Here is a 19,674-nt window from a genome sequence, read left to right as displayed (position 1 = left end):
ATAAATCTTTGTCAGCTTCATTTGTAAAGTGGTTTCTTATTTTGATTATTAATTTTATTACTCTTAAAATTATTAATAAAATTAGCATAAATTGATAATCTGTATTTTACCAAATATGGCGGATGCCATTTCAATCCTGTTAAATACAACTTTCTATTATTAGCATCATTTTCCAGAGAACTGATCCTGTCCCATTGACCTTAATGTTAATGGGATTCGGATATTAGCAACTGTTATGCAGCTTTTTGACAACCTGGGACCACCACTCTCCATGGAAAGCCATGGCCAAAGGCAGGTTTGTGAGACTACAGCCAGGGAAGAAAGCACTGCAATGTGCAAGCCTGAGTCTGCAGTGCCAGAGCAGGGTTTCAGTGAACAAGGGGAAGACCAATTTTCCATTTTAAAAATAAGATTTTTTTATTATATTAAATAATATTATAGGTTTATTTTACATCATTATAATTAATGCTAGTCAGCACTTCCATTATTGGCTTTCTAATTTTAGTGGCTGTTACATCTCTTTCTGTGGAAAAATTCTTTTATCATATTTTTAGGATGAAAAGCTAGTTCGGGTACTTTTTAGCTTCAAAATAAAAAGGAAGTGAACAGTGTCAGACACTATTTTGATTCTAATTATGTTGTATATGCAATAATGATTTTTTTCAAGAAAGATTCTGATTCTTATTTTTAGCCAACAGACTTAGAGTCAATCACTGTACATCAGGGGAGTAATTCTCATATTGCTTTCTGATGTGTTAGACCACAGAAGCTATATAAGAGCCACTTTGATCTCTTGGGGGGCAAGAATCTGCTTTAAAAAAAAGTTTCTGAATGCAAATGTATATGATAGATGCTCTTCTGGATAAATAATTCATTTAGTTGGTTGAGTTCTTATATGTTCCCTTGATAATTTTTTCTTTCTTTTAATCTCTGCTCTCATTCTAAAGGGATGGAAGATACATGAAAGGGAGAGAAGAAAGGAACATGAAAGAGATGTAAATTTCCTCCAAGTGGTGTTACTGTTCCTGACAAAAAACCCAGTCAACTCTAGTCTCTTCTTTGGTCTTTCAGCTTTTCCTCTAAGTCCAGGTCTGCAAAACACTACATTGTTTGGGATGTGAAAAATCCACACCCCTGAGCAACATAATTACACCAACCTGACACCCTGTCTAGATAGCGCTATGTCGAAGGGTGAGCTTGAGCTTCTCTTGTTGACATAGCCACTGCTTCTTGGGAGGTGGATTAACTACACTAACAGGAGAAGCTCTCCCATTGGTGTAGTAGCATCTTAACTAAAGCGCTACTGTAGCGCTGTACATGACAACAAGCCCTTATATACACTCCATCCACCCCCCAGTCTAATGGCAATACAGCTCACTGGGAGAGGACACCTTTGTCTATGATTCTCAATTGAGACTGTGAAGAGAGAATAGGTTCCGGAAACTCTTTGCCTTTCAGCACTTCTCCTTAGTGGTTACCGGATTCTCTGTTCTTTGGGGACGTCTCCATAAAATTATTTGTGCAACAGTAATCTTAACAAAAACAAGATTTATTAAAAACAGAAAATGAAATTAAAAGAAAAGAAACGGTTTGTGTAACATCTAGATAAACTAACATCTCATAAACTAAACTATAGAAGGCATTTTCAGTTTAGTTGCAGAGAAAAAAGAGAAAAATAAATAGCTCAGATTTCTTGAAAGCAATCCTCTCTCTGTTCAGCCTGTCAGTTTCTCTTGTTGATCAGATAGCAGCAATCCTCTTTGTGGCCAGAGAATTCTCTTATTGAGCCCCCTGATCCAGAGCTACTTCCACCACTTTCCAAATCACTTTTGTCCAGTTAGCTACACATACATTAGGATTTGGACTCATCATTTTTTCTAGGACATGGATTGTTGAAGATACAAAGTTCCTTTTATGATTATTAATAGCCATCTTTCAAATGCTTAGCCTAGTTCAGATATCACTTTTCACAGGCCACCTCGTCTAGTTGTTTTGTTAAAACTCCCTAAGCAATTTTTTTTTGCCAAGAGACACTAACTGTGGGTACGGTCCCCAGGCCCTCTGTCAAAGTACTGCCGTGTACTTTCTCATTTCAGGAATTTTTAATGAGTTACGAGCACAAAACAACAAGCCCAAGACAGTTCTCTCACAGGGCCCTTGTGCATCTCTGTAGTGACCCCTGCCTATCTGCTAGCCTACCATATAGTGATTTTTAATAGGTTCCGGCTTGTCAGCTTGATTGGTTACTGTGGTATATTGAAGCATGTAGGGAAGCATGTGATCTGGGTCTTCAGTACTCAGTCTGCAAAAGAGCCAGTGTTGAGCAAGGTGGGTTGCAGCCTGCTGTGCCTCTCTCTGTGTTTGGTTGTTGTGTGTTAGATTTCTGTATTCTGAGAAATAAAGTGGTGTTACATTGCAGCCTTTCAGGAAGAATATTGTTTATTTCTGGATTTGGATCACTTGAAAATTATCTTGTTCTGTTCATTCCCTCTGGGCCACTGTCGGAAGACAGGATACTGGGCTAGATGGACCTTTGGTCTGACCCAGTATGACCGTTCTTATGTTCTAATTCTTTGTGTATGCCATAAATATAACAGTTTTATATGATGGCGAAGCCTTGCAGAAAGGGACTGAAGGGGACTCAGGAAATGTCTATGTGGTAGGGTAATACGCACAATGGGGGGTGTGATTTCTAAAGTGCACTAACATATTGTCATTCCATTGATGGTGTGTATGTGCCTCATATGGTAAAGATAGGAGTCTTTTCAGCCATCAGGACCCAATCCTTAGAGCTCCAGCATGGTCCAGCCAGTTCTGGTTCACAAAACTATTGAGTCTCTCAGTATCTTAGTCCAGGACCTTACCTCTGCTTCCAGACCTACTGTGTAAGAACCAGGAACAGATTCTACACCTGAACCTAGCATCCCTGCACCTCACTGCATGCAGGCTGGATGGATGTCATTAGTAGAGCAGGCCTGCTCTTCTTCAGTTATGGAAGTTATGATACGTAGTAGGAAGGATAAGACAAACTTACCCATCAAAATGGACAAGATTCTCTCATTGGTGCCAGTGGAAATAATTGATTCCACATTACCCTTCAATCCTGCAGACTCTCGATTTACTCAAACTCAAGATGAAGAATCTGTCTCTTAGCTTAATTATGGCTCATATAGTGGTGATCTCAGTTTGTCACCTACTGATTGAGGATCATATGACCGTGGTAAGATTCTTGAGAGTCCTAAGTAAAGTATTCCCACCTATCAAAGAACCAACTCGGGACTTAAAGTCTAGTGCTCACAGCACTCATGTGACTCATCTTCAAGCCCTTGGTTGCCTCTTGTCTATTACACCTGTCAGTGAAAATGAAATTTTTGATAGTGATAACTTTGGCCAGAAGAGTAGGAAAGATTCAAGTGTTTATGACTGACCCTCCATATACAGTATTCTACCCAGATAAGGTACTAATGAAGACATATCCTAAATTCCTTCCTAAAGTAGTCACAGGTTTCCATCTCAATCAACCAATATACCTACCAGGATTCTTTCAAAAATCTCATGCATCCAAATCTGAGGCAATCTTGCATACATTAGATGTGAGGAGAGCCTACTACCTGAATAAAATGAAACTGTGTAGAACATTGCTAAACTTGTTTGTCTTCACTGAGGCAAGGATGAAGGGCTCTGCAGTTTCAGTCCAGAGACAGTGTAATGGGATTTCTGATTGTATTAAAATGTGATGAGGTGGCCAAGGTAGAGACACCAGCTACGATCAAGGGCCCCTCCACCAACAATGCAAATTGTGTCACCAGCATCACTGAGAAACTTAATATCTGACATTTGTAAAGCTGCTGCTTGTGTGTGAATCCACATGCTCACTTGATATTATACCCAAATAGAAGCCTCTAAATCCAACACTACATTTTAATAGTTATTTAGTTAACTTCTTCAAGCTTCTGCCTCCTAAATATAACTGCTTGGGAGTCACCATCAGTGGAATAGGCATATAGACAATCACTCAAAGGAGAAAGGAAAGTTACCCATGTACAGTAACTGGAGTTTGAGATCTATTGTCTATGTGTACATTCCACAACCTGCCCTTTCATCCCCTGTACCTCAGAGCCCTCTTGTAAGGGATTCTGCATTGAGAAGGAACCAAATGGTGGTGGAGAAGCATGAGAACTGAAGAGCACATGTATGCCCTACAAGTACTGCTGGCCAAAAAAGAGTTCCATCTCTACTACGAGGCGCATGCACATCATCAGTGGAATGCACATATGCACAACACCGCTTGAAGAACTCCAGTTACTGTATATGGTAAGTAGTTTCCCTTCCCTAATGTGCTTTAATGGAGTGCTGTTTGTAAAACAGTACTGTGTTAAAGTGAACCAGGGAACATCTAGTGTTCAATAGATTAGTGCACTTTGGAAATCACACCCCCATAATAGCACATTACCGCACTGTGTAGACAAACCCTAAGTTACAATTTATGTTCTTCAGAACCCTGCCTAGTTATATCTGAGCTAGCCATGGTGCAGACATGTAAAGAGCTTATTAGTAAAAATTATGGATAGTCAATTTCTGTGCTTCTGTATGCTCAGTGCTATTCACATACCATGTTCCTCATTCCCAAAAGCTCCTGTGAAGTTTTTTTTTTACTTCAACTGTGAATTTATTGTGCTGGAAGTGTTGCCATTAAGTTTTTATATATATTAAACAATTAAGTGGGAATCTGAATGGTTGGGGACTTCTGTTGCTTTTTAAACAAAAGTATGGTAGTCAAACCTTTTTGAAGAATTTGACAAAAGCTGATAGTGCGTGTTTGTGTGGTTTTGTTTATTTAGGATTATATATTGGCTTTGTATACACTATCACATATCAAGCAAGACAGATGAACTCCAGCCTTGTGTGCACTTTCAGTTAGCCTACAAGATGCAATTTAGTATGAATCCCAGGCAGCTTTAGAAGTGAAAGAAAAGTTTGAGATCTCTGGCTGGAAGCTGAACGTGATGACGGCCTGGTCTATGGTGGAGAAGTTGAAAATGGAGAAGAGGCATTCCAAAGAAGAGAGGAATGTGGAACAGGATTCTGGGGACTGCAGTGCTGAATCTGAGGAATGGACAAGCTCAGAAAGTGAGCCTGAACAACCATGCTTCAAGAACAGCTGTAGCAATATTCAGTGGAGGGAAAAAGACATTTCTACTAAACCACATAGGCAACTCTGTCGCTCTCCTTGCCTGGATCGTCCAAGTTTCTCACAGAGCAGTATCCTTCAGGACTTGAAACTGGAAGAGTGTACAATAAACTTGGACAAGGAATACCAGGCTAAAATGGATTTTGCTTTAAAGCTTGGGTATGCTGGAGATCAGATCCAGGCAGTGCTGAACAAGTTGGGAGCAGATGCTCTAATCAATGATATTTTGGCAGAACTCGTGAGACTTGGCAACAAGGGTGAATCAGAGGGACAAGGCAGTGTCAGCAGTAGTAGTGGTACTCTGGTGCCCAGGGGTCCTTGCCCAAAGGAAATGGCCAGCCCTGAACTGTCACTTGAAGATGAAGTAGTGGATAACACTGACAACTTAAGACCAATTGTCATTGATGGAAGTAACGTGGCTATGAGGTAGGCCTCAGTGTTAGCATTTTTTAAATAATACACCATTATGTTTATCTACACATATTCAATTTGAATGACAAAATCATGTTACGTTGACTATATGATCCTGTTTAACATCTGGTTTCTTTCATCCACTGTTCAAAATATGTTGATGCTCCTCTTTTTGCAATCCCTACCCCATAAATCAACTCCTTCCATATCATTCTTTTTTGCAGTCCTCTGCTCCCATAAATCTATTAACCAATAAATAAGAGTTTAGTTATACTGCAGCAAAGGTTTTGTTTTTAAGTTTTTGAAAGACTTTATCAGTCTTGTTCTAAAATATCTAATGGCAGCTTGGACATCTGAGTGGGTGGAAGAGTTGTTTTAAAAGAAGCTTGATAGCCAAGACGGGTAGTCTCAGCTAAGGGTGCTTTTTCAATATATAGTGCTTACCATTGGGAAAGGATCTTGCGTGGAAGGGCTGGGGAACAGTACAGCCATGCCAGAGGAGCTACTGGCATGGGGCTGCCCTCCTTTCGCCTGAAATCAGTATCCAGCACAGTGGGAGGACAGAGGCCCCCCAAGTAATGTGGTATGGGGAGTGGACGGGAAGAGCGTGGGGGCCCGGGCTGGGGGCACAGAGAAGTCACGTTGGGAGCTCACGTGCCCCCCTTTAGCTGATGCCCACCTTTGTGTCCCTCCCATGAGTCACCCACCTTCCCCTCCCCAATCCCTCACAGGAAGGGGGGCCCCCCCCTCTGGTTGTCAGCCCCCTGGTGACAGCAGCAGCACAAAACTAAGGGTAGGAATAGGGCATTAAGTCTGCTGTGAAAATTGATATTTGTCAATGTCACTTTTAACATTGTCATCCTTACTTCTATGCTGCAGCTGGTGCAGTGCTGCCTTCAGAGCTGTGTGCCTGTCCAGCAGCCCCTGCTCTCTGTTCTGCCTTCAGAGCTGGGCAGTTGTATATGTAGCTTTTTGGAGGAGAGGGGGTGTAAATGACTACAGACATAAAGAAGGGGGGCCTGATCAAATAAGTTTGAGAACTACTGGTATAGATCAGTTCAGATAGAAATATTATTTTCAAATTGATGGTATCCCTTTAATCAACATATGGTAAGAAGTAAAATAGTAAATATTTTTCATGTTTGTTTCTTGGACAATGTAGCTAAACTGCCAAATAAGTTACATATTTAGGGCCATATTCTGTCCTGGTAAAAACAGCAGCATCTCCCCAGTTTAAATACTTTAATAAACAGAGCTGAACTTGGTGCTTAGACTCCCTTTGCTGGTCCCTATGCAGCAAGCTCTTTAAGAGTAGATTTTCATTTTGAGGTGAACACATGGGATTAACGTTCAACGGTTTAGCTTTGGTCTGGTATTTTCCCCAAACTATCAAAGATATCCAGTCAAATATGGAGAACTTGCCCAGAAATAGGACCACATGATTTTCAGTCACTGACTTTGCTTTTGACACTCTCCTCCAGTGGCTTTTTATCAAAGAGAGGTATGTGCATTTGTTCTAGTATTTAACTTGATATTTTTTCACAGGCCTTCATATTGTGTGTTTTTGGCTTATGTTGTTCAGCTATCGTTTTAATTATGATATTGGTATTAGTGAAACAGACCACATGCAAACATCTGTTTCTCTATACAGGAGAACCTCAGAGTTATGAATACCAGAGTTACGAACTGACCGGTCAACCACACACCTCATTTGGAACTGGAAGTACACAATCAGGCAGCAGCAGAGACCAAAAAAACCAAAACAAAACAAAAAAAACCTAATACAATACAGTACTGTGTTAAACATAAACTACTTAAAAATAAGGGGAAAAGTTTTAAAAAAAAAAAATTGACAAGGTCAGGAAACTGTTTCTGTGCTTGTTTCATTTAAATTAAGATGGTTAAAGGCAGCATTTTTCTTCTGCATAGTAAAGTTTCAAAGCTGTATTAAGTCAAGGTTCAGCTGTAAACTTTTGAAAAAACAATCATAACATTTTGTTCAGAGTTATGAACAACCTCCATTCCCAAGGTGCTCATAATTATGAGGTTCTACTCTATTACATTTGAGCATGAAAGAGGATGTCTCGATGCGCTTTTTATATTTCATGGCACTGCCTGTCTTTCCCTAAAACTATAGTTTTAACAAAGGTTAAGATTCATAAAGATAGCTCATAAACAGTTACCTTTATTCCTTCCCCCAAAGACAATTTCATAAAACTTTTTAATACTAATTCTACAGTATATTGTATAAAGCCTGTGAGATATTTGACAACACACCTATGCATAAGGACAAAAAAAAAAAACCCTAAAACTACACAAAATGACAAATCTGCAGGGAACATTTTGTTTGCAAGACATTGACTGAAGTATGTTTCCAGGTGTGGTGCACTCCTGCTCTAAGGAAGTGGCAAGGTGTGTATTTCAGTGCATGCTGTCTTATTAGTTTGCAGAAGACAGAACATGATTAACAGATTTCTTTAGTTAGTACAAATTTGCCATGGCTTTAACTCAGTGTTTCCAGAACTTCTGAAAGCTAAGTGACCCCTTCTGTCCTTCTCCTTCAGGAAAATGAAATCAATTGCACCCCCTGCAGTTTCTCCCCCGCAACTCCAGATTGTAGTGTTAAAAGTGTACACATCTTAATTTATCTATCTTTCATTCTCTTCCTCCCCCAATAGTCTTAAATGCCCCCTTGCTCCCTCCTCCACACTTTGGGAAATAGACTTTTCATAATGTGATATCTCTCATCACCTATGCTTTGATGAGCTGTAAAATAGTTAATGATGTTGACATTAAGGGTGAGATTCTGTGTTCCTGTGAGATTCATGTTCGTGTATACAGAGACTAGGTAAAGGCCTAAATGTAAATTTTGACCCACTCTGTAATATTTTTGTTGAACAATACACCACAAGCGTTTTGTAAATCAATACGCCATGAAGTCATAATTGGAATGTGGAAAATAAAAGCTGTGCCATCAATAGCAAGTTTTATCTTCGCAACTGTGCAGCTCTATAATGGAATACTAATTTTCTAATGTAAACATGCACTGCCGCGCCCAGCTATGTAACGTTCATGGTCAGTATTGGCTAATTAGAGAATCAAAGCAGTATTCCTAAAATTCAGTTGCCAGAATATCAGGAACTGGCAAAATTAGTAGCAGTTCATGATTGCTTGACTGCTTCTTAATAACTCACCTAAATTTCTAAAAACTGCATTAATTTCAATGGACTGTTTATCTTTTGGTGTTTGCGGCTACCTGTATGTGCCCTAAACAATCACTGGGCTGTTGGTTTGAAAGGTGCAGGCTTAATGGGAAAACCCTAAATGAGGAATGTGTTGGCTTACAGCTCTGATTTGTAAAAAGCCTGATGTTTGTAAGTATATGGCAATTGGTCAATCACCATCCAAGTTATTTTATCAAATATATTCAAGTGCTATTTTTAATTTTGCTCAGAATTTTGTAGTACCCTTGTACAGTAGTTTAGCACTAAAGACTGATTTTAAGCAGTCAGTAGCAAGTAAAGTACTTGCAGACTTTTACAGTGTATGCTCGTCTACTGAGTGGGTGTAGCAGTTGTGTGGGTGTCCAGGCACTACTATTTATCATCTTTTTTATAAGCATATATCACTTTTTCACTCTAACCAAGTAGCTTATAAGAAATCTGGAGCTGTACATCTGTGAACTGCATATACACAGTGGGTAAACAAAAGTGAATCATCATACCCCCTAACTGAAATACCTCAAAATACCTTTTTAAATGCAAATATAAAACAGACAGTACATTGAAATAAATTACTTTTCCAAAATGCAGGATCTGGTCTGGGTTCTCACATACAACCAGAATACCAGTGAGTGAGCTGTAATAGATTTGTACAGTTCTCAATTATTTTTCTACCCCATCTGGCCTCTCTTCTCCATAAAACACATTTAAAAAGTGTGCAGTTAAGATGTAAATAATCAGAATAAAATAATCAGAATTGTTACATATGAAATCCAGATACATTTCCAATATTCCTATATACATGCACACTGTAAAATTAGGTCACTGGTGAGAAATTAATCTACTGATCAAAGAAATTACTAAGGCCCTGATTCAGGATAGCACAAACCATAATTTAAAGTTAATTCTCACTGACTTCCATAGGATTTTAGTTGCAGTGCTGACTAGGGTGCTCTCCTGAATTGGGCATGAAAGGCCTATAACATCACTTGAAGATTTAGGACCTGTTCCTGCAATTCACTGCCTATCGCTGTAATGTAACGGTACATCCATGAACATAGTGAGTTGCACGATCAGGGCCTTAAATGATTTTCAGCAAACCCTTCAGAAATCCATATTTCTCTAAAACTAAAATGTTGCCATTTTCAAAAGTGAATCAAGTTTGTAGAAAGAAAAGGAGTACTTATGGCACCTTAGAGACTAACAAATTTATTTGAGCATAAGCATTCGTGAGCTACAGCTCACTTCATCGGATGACGAAAGCTTATGTTCAAATAAATTTGCTAGTCTTTAAGGTGCCACAAGTACTCCTTTTCTTTTTGTGGATACAGATTAACACGGCTGCTACTCTGAAACCTGTCAAGTTTGTAGAGTGATTTAAAGATGCTTTATCTGAATTGTATGGTATTGAAATACAACTTAATTCACTAACAGAGTAAACTATAATCTTTGAGAAATACTTGACGTTTCATTCCCTTTTTAAAAAAAAATCATTTCCAAAAAGAGTAATTTTTATCAAACTCTTTTGCCATTGGTAAAATCTCCTATTTGTTCTTTTTGTGTATAGGTATTATAAAATGCCTATACCATGGCAGTAAGCATCATTAGCTAGTTCTCTGTTGTCATTTGCTAAAACTCTTTCTGATCATAGTTTAAATGAATACTTTGCCATATTTTTAAGCCATGGGAATAAAGAAGAATTTTCCTGTCGGGGGATTCAGCTAGCTGTTGAGTGGTTTCTGGAGAAAGGACACAAAGATATCACTGTATTTGTACCTGCGTGGAGAAAAGAGCAGTCTCGACCTGATGCACCAATTACAGGTAGCATTTCAAAAAGATTTATTTTCATCCTGTGGTAAAATAATTGTATTATTACAAGATGGTAGCAAAAAAAATTGTTTCTTGGTTTAAAAGGGTTATCTTAAGCATGGAGCAAATAATTTGAGGCAATGTTAATTCAGTAAAATGATATTTTGTCTTTCATCCCAAAAGATACTCACAACAGCTTCACAAACTTACATGTATGTCACTACTGAAATAGTCAACTTTTGGGTGGAGGATGACGACCTGAAGGCTCAGCACTCAAATTGAAACTGCTAGTTAAAGTCCATTATAAGTACCTGCAAGTAGGAATAATACAGGTTTTTCTAATACTGATAAAATACATTTCTGTATTGTGGAGAGAATTATTATTTCCTCCCAATGAGAAGGATTTTAGGAATATAAGGATAGCTTCTTGGCCTGACTCCACCTGCTTTATAGTGGCCAAGTAGCCCAGGATTCCTCTGACAGAGGTGGAATCCTTGGATGGTGATGTAGAGCAAGCATAGACTTTGGCCCACAGTATTTGCATATGTTTTTTGAGCTAGGAGTAGCAGGTTGATTGTACACTGCTGGTGGAATGGGAGTGGGTGAGAAGCCTGAATATTTGTAAAGTGCTTTGAAATCCCTGGAGGAAAAGTGCCATATAAGTGTAGGTGCTTACATTTCCCCCCATGATCATAGCATGAGCATATTGAGTGTAAAGTATTATTATTAGTCAGGAACTACTGAACTCCCTTTCCAATATAAAGTTAAAAAACAACAACCAAAAAACCGTTTCTAGTAAAAACTTGGAGTGGCTTGTTTCTTAATGCAGTTATTTAAACCATCTAAACTTATCTTGCAGATCAAGAAATTTTACGTAAATTGGAGAAAGAAAAAATTCTTGTCTTCACCCCATCTCGGCGAGTTCAGGGAAGAAGGGTGGTCTGCTATGATGACCGGTTCATAGTAAAACTGGCTTTTGACTCAGATGGCATCATTGTGTCAAATGACAATTATCGGGATCTTCAGAATGAAAAGCCAGAGTGGAAGAAATTCATAGAGGAACGCCTGCTAATGTATTCTTTTGTGAATGACAAGTATGTTCTTTCTTCATATTGTAGAATTTACAGTTAAAGTTCACAGTGGAAAGTGAAATTCATATTTCATCGGGGTTTTTTTGTTGTTGTTACTCTCCCCCCCCCAGATTTATGCCTCCTGATGATCCTTTAGGACGTCATGGTCCAAGCCTTGAAAATTTCCTAAGAAAAAGGCCTGTTATTCCTGAACATAAAAAACAACCATGCCCTTACGGTAGGTTCACAACAGTCAGATTGAGTTCTGTGTACAAGGGGAGACTAAATAAAAAGTTAATATCATGTAATTAGACTTCCCTTAAGTTTTTAAAACCAGAAACTGGTTTTACTTGCTAGCATCCAGATTGGACATTAGCTTCTATCTACACTTTTTTTGTTTGTTGTTGTTAAAGAAACATATATAGCAGAGCATTTGGGATAGGCAAATAGTTCAAAAGTTTAAGACACTTAGGTTTTCAACTGTGAAGCCCTGGGTCCAAATTCATAGTGGACATTTATTCACATTAAAAAGCTATCATACCATTTTGTATAGGTTTTACTCAAAGGAGAAGTCCTGTACTGTATAATTTCTGGGATAGAGATATTCTTTTGTCTTGTACAGCAACGAGCAGATTATCAGTGCTCAACAATTATAATACGAGGGAGAACACCACAGTTCACAGCTGAGCTGTGAGCAGGAGACATGCTCAGTAGCTGCCCTCGTATGTACAAAACTCCAGATTACTCTATCATAGGCGCTGACTCCATGGTGCTCCGGTGCTGGAGCACCCACGGGGAAAAAAATAGTATGTGCTCAGCACACACCAGCCATCCCTGATCGGCAGCCCCCTTCCCCTAGTGCCTGCTGCCGATCAGCTGTAAAGGGGTGGGCAGGAGGTGGAAGCGGAGTGGAGGTGGGAAGAGATGGAGCGAGGGTGGGGTCTTGGGGGAAGGGGCCTCAGCAGAGCAGGGGTGGAGTACCCCCAGAAAAATGAAAGTCGGTGCCTGTGCTCTTCTCAGTTCTTTATTTCCATAAGCATCTACTTTCACACTACAACTCAGAAAGTAGTTAAAGTAATACAGTAGTGAACACTGAATCTTTTTGTTTAGCTCATTAGAGAGACATGTTGGGGTGAGGCAATATTTTTTATTGGACTAACTTCTGTTGAAGAAAGAAAAAAGCTTTTGAGATGCACGGAGCTCTTCTTCAGGTCTGGGAAGGTTCTCCCAGCCTCACAACAAAATGCAAGGTGGAACAGATTGTTTAGCATAAGTAGTTAGCACATATTGTAAGGGACTACTCAAGGTAGAGTGGCCCATTAACATCTCTACAGGCATGAGACAAAAAGAAGGGGTTAGTGGGTTATAGATTGTTTAGGTTACTGTAATATAGCTTCCTGTGGGATTGACTGTTTTTGACATGTTTAATTTGGAGACTTCTTTTGCAGGCAAAAAATGCACTTATGGACACAAATGTAAATATTACCATCCAGAACGTGCAAATCAGCCTCAGAGGTCAGTAGCAGATGAGCTTCGAATAAGTGCCAAATTGTCTGCTGTGAAAACTATGAGTGAGGGAGCTTTGGCCAAATGTGGCACAGGATCTTCCATTTCCAAAGGAGAAATCAGTTCTGAAGTGAAACGCATTGCCCCCAAACGCCAGTCAGACCCAAGCATTAGATCAGTTGCTGTGGAACCTGAGGAAAGGCTATCAGTAGCTCGGAAGTCAGAAGCCAACTCTGTCCCTTCTCTTGTTTCTGCATTAAGTGTACCAACAATCCCTCCTTCAAAAAGCCATGCTGTTGGTGCATTAAATACTCGTTCTGCAAGCAGCCCTGTACCAGGTTCATCGCAATTTACTCATCAAAAATCCTCACTAGAACACATGGCCAGTGTGCAGTATCCTCCCATACTGGTCACCAATAGCCATGGCACTTCTGTTAGCTATACAGACCAGTATCCCAAATACGAATCTTTAGGAGACCATGGCTACTATTCCATGCTCAGTGATTTCTCCAATTTGAGCATAAGCAGTATGCGTAACACAGAATATTATGGAGCTGATGCAGACCAAGGGATGTACTCTAGAAATTCAAGCCCCTGTCCTGACAATCGCTTAAGCCATACAAGTAATGATTCTTATTCCTCTTACAATGATTTGTATCTGGGTGTAGCAGATACCAGAGCAGAAGACAATGTGAAGGTCCACAGACTTTCATCCCAAAATCGTCTTCAGCCTTTTTCCCATGGTTACCATGAAGCCTTAACTAGAGTTCAGAGTTATGGAACTGAAGATCCTAAACAACTCCCTCGCAAACAGTCTGTTTCCCATTTAGCACTGCATGTCCAGCATCCAGTTGTTGGAGCACGGTCCAGTTGTCCAGGAGACTACCCAGTGCCTCAGAATGTTCATCCATCAGCCACTGCACAGCCAAGTCGTGCCTTGGTGATGACAAGAATGGACAGTATTTCTGACTCACGGCTTTATGAAAGTAACCCTATGCGGCAGAGAAGGCCACCCCTCTGTCGAGAGCAGCATGCTAGTTGGGATCCATTACCATGTGCTGCTGATACTTACGCTTACCACTCCTATCCACTGAGCAACAATCTCATGCAACCATGTTATGAACCTGTAATGGTAAGAAGCATGCCTGAAAAGATGGAGCAACTGTGGAGGAATCCCTGGATTGGGGTATGTGGAGAGCCACGGGAACAGCATATTATTCCAGAACATCAGTATCAGACATACAAGAATCTCTGCAATATTTTCCCTGCTGGTATTGTCCTCTCGGTAATGGAGAAAAATCCCCATATGACAGACGCACAACAGCTGGCAGCTATGATTGTTGCCAAATTGAGAACAGGGCGTTAAAATGTTAGCCTCTTTTTGTGCTCTTAAAAACAAATAGTATTGAGTGCATAGTGGGCAGAATTTGGAGGAAAAATTAAAAATAAGGGAAGTAGGCAAATCTATTGTAAATATTTTCTAATTCTGTGGTATAAAATTCTGTACCCTACAGCAATCATTAAATATATGTGTGAGGCACTATATAAAAGCAGATTGTATTGTAAATATAATGAATATTTTAGGATTTCAAAAATAGGGCATTTTAAAGGTATTTTACAGGAAGTGCATACATTTTTGCATGAATATATATAATTTAAGAACTACAAGGTTACACTTTTAGAGTCTAAAGCTGTTCATTCAAAACTATTGTTAGCAATTATATTGCATGTATCAATGTATAGTTTCAATTTGATTATAAATATATAATTGGCTTTTCAAAATACGTTCTATACATTCCGGGATCATAAAACTTTGGCTTTGACACTGCATTCCTCTGGGTCAAATATTTTTTTAAATGGGATGACTTGCCAACAATTACAATAATCCTCCATTTGTAAAACAAACCTAATCTATTCCCTTTTTCACTTTTAAATGTCAACATAATTGGTATCTCTTAGCTTTGAAATCTATCCACCCAGGGCTTGATCCTGTAAGGTGCTGAGCACTTTGGCCCCAATTCACCATTGGCTACAATCCAGCAAAGCATTTAGGCAAAAGTGCTCAGAATCTTGCAGGATTGAGTCCCAATTCAATGTTAAAAGTAGGATAAACTGTAGCCTTCCTCTTCAGAAGTACTGATGAGTACGAAATGTACAATAGTACATTTTAAGGGTCAACTGTAGACTGTCACTTTACTTATGCACTGTTCATTACTCACCCTCAAATGGAGGGGAAGGCAGTGGATGTTAAAGTGTGAATATCCAGTTTAGTAGAAACTGCAACCCTTCTTTTGTGGCTAGGGATAGTATTTGAAGGGTTAGAATTACACTCCAACAGATGAATAGACAATGTTTAAAAGGGGAGAGGGGCTGGTTCTGAAAAGGGATGCTACATCTTTGGCTTGCTGCAACCTGGCCTACTTTGCACTTCAGGTTGACCCAAAGGCGTGCATTTTCCTCCTGAAGGATTTTAAAGTTTTTATTTTGACAGGCAAGAAAAAAAATTGTGTGTGGCATTGTTTGCGCAACTAGTATTTTGCTCAGGGGTGGGAACCTTTGTAGCTAAATGCCTCCATAAGAGGCGTTTATTGGTTTTTTTAAGCTGCACTGAATGGACGCCCTTTTTAAATCGATGTATATTTCAACATTTTGAACCATTACTAACTCGATATGTCTCGAGCTAGGACTTGTTGACTTCTACTGTAGTTTTTTTCATGAAAGTTGAGAAGGCCTGGTTTATGGCCTTTTGTTTCTTCATGAGAAGGTGTGACACTGCCTAAATGTTTCTTACTGTGAAACACACAGAACGTGAGGCTGCAGTCAGGGTTGTTTCTGGTGTTTTGATAATGGCTTGCATGCTGCTTTCTGTTTCTGTTTGTCTGAGGACCAAAGACTACTACATCACTACTTCCACTTGCTACTGTAAAACCTGCATTGATTCTAAGTGTATCTTGTGGGCTATTTATCATGTGCAAAATGTGAAAAAGTTACAGATGCAATTAAAGTAAATGTATTAGTATGTTGGCTGTTCACACCATTTCACACATGATAAATATTCTAATGTCCACACAGGTATCTCTCAGACTACTTACATATTTTGTCATGGCCATATCATTGTGTGTTCAAATTGCATTAACTTGAAGATTGTTTTCTTCATACCTGGAGTATTAAAAATAATTGTTTTAATTAGTTGCAGATCATTGCTGTTAATAAAAATGAACTAATCTTCAAAAAGTTAGCATATAACTATAGAAAAATATTTTTACTCTTGACCAACTTTCAAAGCATATCTTAACTAGCATTTTATATTTTTTAATTTCCAATTACTTCATATTCTCTTCTCTTTTATGGTAAAAGCAGCTGAGAGTAATGCCTCAAATAACCAGAAATGACCTTTTGTTTGTTGATACAAATTGTATCTCTCTTTTTCTTGATTGTATAAAAAAATGTACAAAAACCATCTCTAGATTAACTTCAGTATTGCATTTTCACCATGTTTGTGACACTGTGTGTCACAGGGAAGTAGCCCATGGGTAATTATGAATCTTTTTATTTAAAATGGGCACTTGTAGTTTTTAGACAAACAAGGACAACTTTTCAAATCCACTTTATTACAGGTGCACAGATATTGTGTGTACACTTAAAAGCATTATATTACATAAGTTATCTTTAGTCTATTTATTAAACAAATACATTCTTGCAATGGAATTTTATGTAAAAATTGTCAGTGTTAATGAATCATCTGCATGTGTTTATAAATAGAACTGTAACAATATAACTGCTGTAGACTTTGCTTAACGGGTTAATTATACATGTATGATTTAGTTTTAAAATGAGGTTTTGTGTACTCACACTTTCCATCTTGCATGGAATTAAATGTGTATGTAGAAAAATGTTTTCCTTCTCCCCAACTATACAAACTCTTGCAAGACGTTTTGGTAGAGATGTCTCTCAGCATACTTTATTTGTAATACAGAGCAGAGGTTACTGCATAAGGTTTTGGACGATTTATGGAGATAATGTATCTTGTAGGAATTGTCTAGTCATTTTAACTCTTTCACTGACTTTAACCTGGTAGTAAATTCAGTCTTCTTCAGGGCCTTGTATTTATTAGGAAGGAGTGAGAGTAGAATCCTAGTATAAATCCAGCAAACCCTTTCTCTAAGGCACTTCTTTGAAGGCATTTTTTTCTAAAATGAGCCAAGAATGTTTACATTGTGTAGAAATATGGGAAAAAATGATGAAGTCTTGTAGAAATGGTCTGCAGAATTTTTGCTTAAAAGTTATTCCTCCTCTTAAAAGTAATAATTTATAAACATGGTTTAGTGTGTCTTGATCAGCTAATTTAACTTAGAACATTCAATGATCCACATATGTTTTAAGATATCTTCAAATGCCAATTCAAAACACTGACGTTCATTAACCTTCAGCACTTAAGCTTAGATTTCTTCAAACACAGAAGAATTGATCCCAAGAAACACACGATCATTATTGTAAATATGAGTTTGTATAAATGCTCTTTTTGAGAGCACAATATTTAAATACACTTTAATTTGTGTAATAGAACAATTCCAGAGTATATATTTAAAAAGAAAAAAACTCCAAAGACTATCATAGTCCTAGATAAAGAACAGCAAAAAATAAAATTGGGTGAAATCCTGACCTATTGAAGTCAATATGGCCATGTTTTCATCCCAGGCCTCCCTAGCTTGCTGGTCTTCGTGTTCCTCAGCTATCTTACTTTTATGTAGTTTGTCACCGAAGATTACATTACCTTACCTTCAGTTTATTAGGCAACTGAGTAATGATTTGGAATAAATTAAATGTATTTCTGGAATGTTACCTGAAGCTACTTAATGTTTTTGTAAATATCACATTGTATTTAGTATTGTATTAGCTTGTGTATATAGATTATTTGACTACTATTAGTCCTGTTGGCGTACTATTGAGCTACAGTAGTTTGCTTTATCCATTTGTAGAATTAAACGTTACTGTTTAATTGTTGTAAAATTTTATAAAAACTCTTTGGGTTTTTTGGTTGACCCAAATATAATGTAAGTCTCAATGACAAAAAGAGTGAAAATGGACGTTAAACCAGTACATGGTCTTCGTAAATCACTGTACTAAGTGTGCAATGCTCTACCTAATGCTGCATGTAATGCATTCACTAGCATGGCCGTATTCTTAGCTTTTTGTAAAGTTCTGATTAATTTAACTGTTTTTAAAATGCAAAGAATGTGTATGGTTGATAAGAACAAACTGTAAAGCAGACTGACTAAATAACTTATCACCAAAGTATTTTTTTTATTATTATTATTTTTATTTTATTTTTTTAAAGCCAGTTTGCCTCTGAAAATGTGAATTTTTGCCTTTTGGAGTGATTTTTAATGACTAAAAAAATCAGAATGATCAAGGTGTGAATGAAGAAATTTCCCCATATTACTCACTTTTAAAAATTTTACTATATCAAAACATTTGGAAGATGGCACGTATATGGTTCCGTTTCCTTACCACCACCTAAGAAAACTCCATCAGAGGGCATACTGTGAGCCCAGTCTTACTCCACAGCAGCATGTGACAACAGCACTAGTCAAAAAAAGCACAGCAATTTCAGAGAGATGCTGTTCTGAGGAATTAAGTATTAACCAATTTTGAACTATCAATTGATTACTTGAACGGGGAGTGGTGCAGTAAGTTCACAGTTCAGACCATTAGATGTTTCACCATTATACACTTGGAACTTTCAACAGTAAATGTTGACAGTTTGGTTTTTTTTTTTAAATGACAGAGCATTTCTCTTGCCTAAGGCTTCTTGTTGCTGAAAGATTGTTGCGTGTGAGACTGTCTGTATGTGTATTATATGTAAAAATCCCACCACAATATTTCAGGCTAAAGAATGTAAGTGCACTATTACATAGAAATCACAGTATGCTTTCCCTGTTACACTGTTTGGTTAGTCTCTGAGGAAGAAGCTCAATCTGTCACTTTGGCCTGTTTAGCACATGCATGTGGTGGTGATTAGTGATGTAGTGTGCAAAATCCCCATAAAACCTGTCTGAATGTATTTAAAGGTTTGTTAGTGGTATTATGAGGCAAACCTGGAAGACATTTTAGGTTGATTGTAAAATATTACTTGTTCTCTCCCCCCCAGTAATGTGTAACGGGTTTGCACAGCTATTAAATATGATCAGAACACTTAATGTTATGGATTATATATGGATTTACTTATTCAATAAACTTATGAAAGTCCCTGCACTACCTGTTTCTAGTTCATTACTTTATAAATTCCTTTAGGTAACGGAGTATGAAAAGCACTGTGATGTGTCCAAATTTCAGTCTACATTTGTTTAGGATTAAGAGATTAAACCTGAACCTTTTTACTTACTGACATTTGCCAAGATCCTGCAAGCACAGAAGCACCTGAGTAACAAGTCTTCCTATTTAGCTAAAAGGACTATTCATGTGC

The 19,674-nt window shown here is 38.2% G+C and overlaps 1 protein-coding gene across 9 annotated transcripts in view; it reads left to right on the top strand.

The window, feature by feature from the left end:
* Nucleotides 1-19,463, top strand: part of ZC3H12B (zinc finger CCCH-type containing 12B) — a 98,487-nt gene extending 79,024 nt beyond the window's left edge. For 4 of the 9 annotated variants that reach the window (XM_043521856.1, XM_043521851.1, XM_043521854.1 and 1 more), the window contains 5 exons: nucleotides 4,842-5,617; nucleotides 10,505-10,644; nucleotides 11,492-11,726; nucleotides 11,834-11,940; nucleotides 13,151-19,463. In XM_043521856.1, the coding sequence (XP_043377791.1) occupies nucleotides 5,007-5,617; nucleotides 10,505-10,644; nucleotides 11,492-11,726; nucleotides 11,834-11,940; nucleotides 13,151-14,574 (2,517 nt within the window). In that variant the 5' untranslated portion in view covers nucleotides 4,842-5,006 and the 3' untranslated portion in view covers nucleotides 14,575-19,463. Of the gene's footprint in view, nucleotides 1-947; nucleotides 1,090-1,118; nucleotides 4,315-4,841; nucleotides 5,618-10,504; nucleotides 10,645-11,491; nucleotides 11,727-11,833; nucleotides 11,941-13,150 lie in introns of those variants that run through there. The other 5 variants (XM_043521853.1, XM_037908103.2, XM_043521850.1 and 2 more) reach the window with 4 other exon arrangements.
* The last annotated feature ends 211 nt before the right edge of the window (nucleotides 19,464-19,674 follow it).

This window comes from Chelonia mydas, chromosome 9 (genome assembly GCF_015237465.2).
Source record: "Chelonia mydas isolate rCheMyd1 chromosome 9, rCheMyd1.pri.v2, whole genome shotgun sequence".
Taxonomy (NCBI): Eukaryota; Metazoa; Chordata; order Testudines; family Cheloniidae; genus Chelonia; species Chelonia mydas.
The sequence above is the reverse complement of the archived record's forward strand: the minus strand, read 5'-3'. Positions and strand labels throughout refer to the sequence as shown.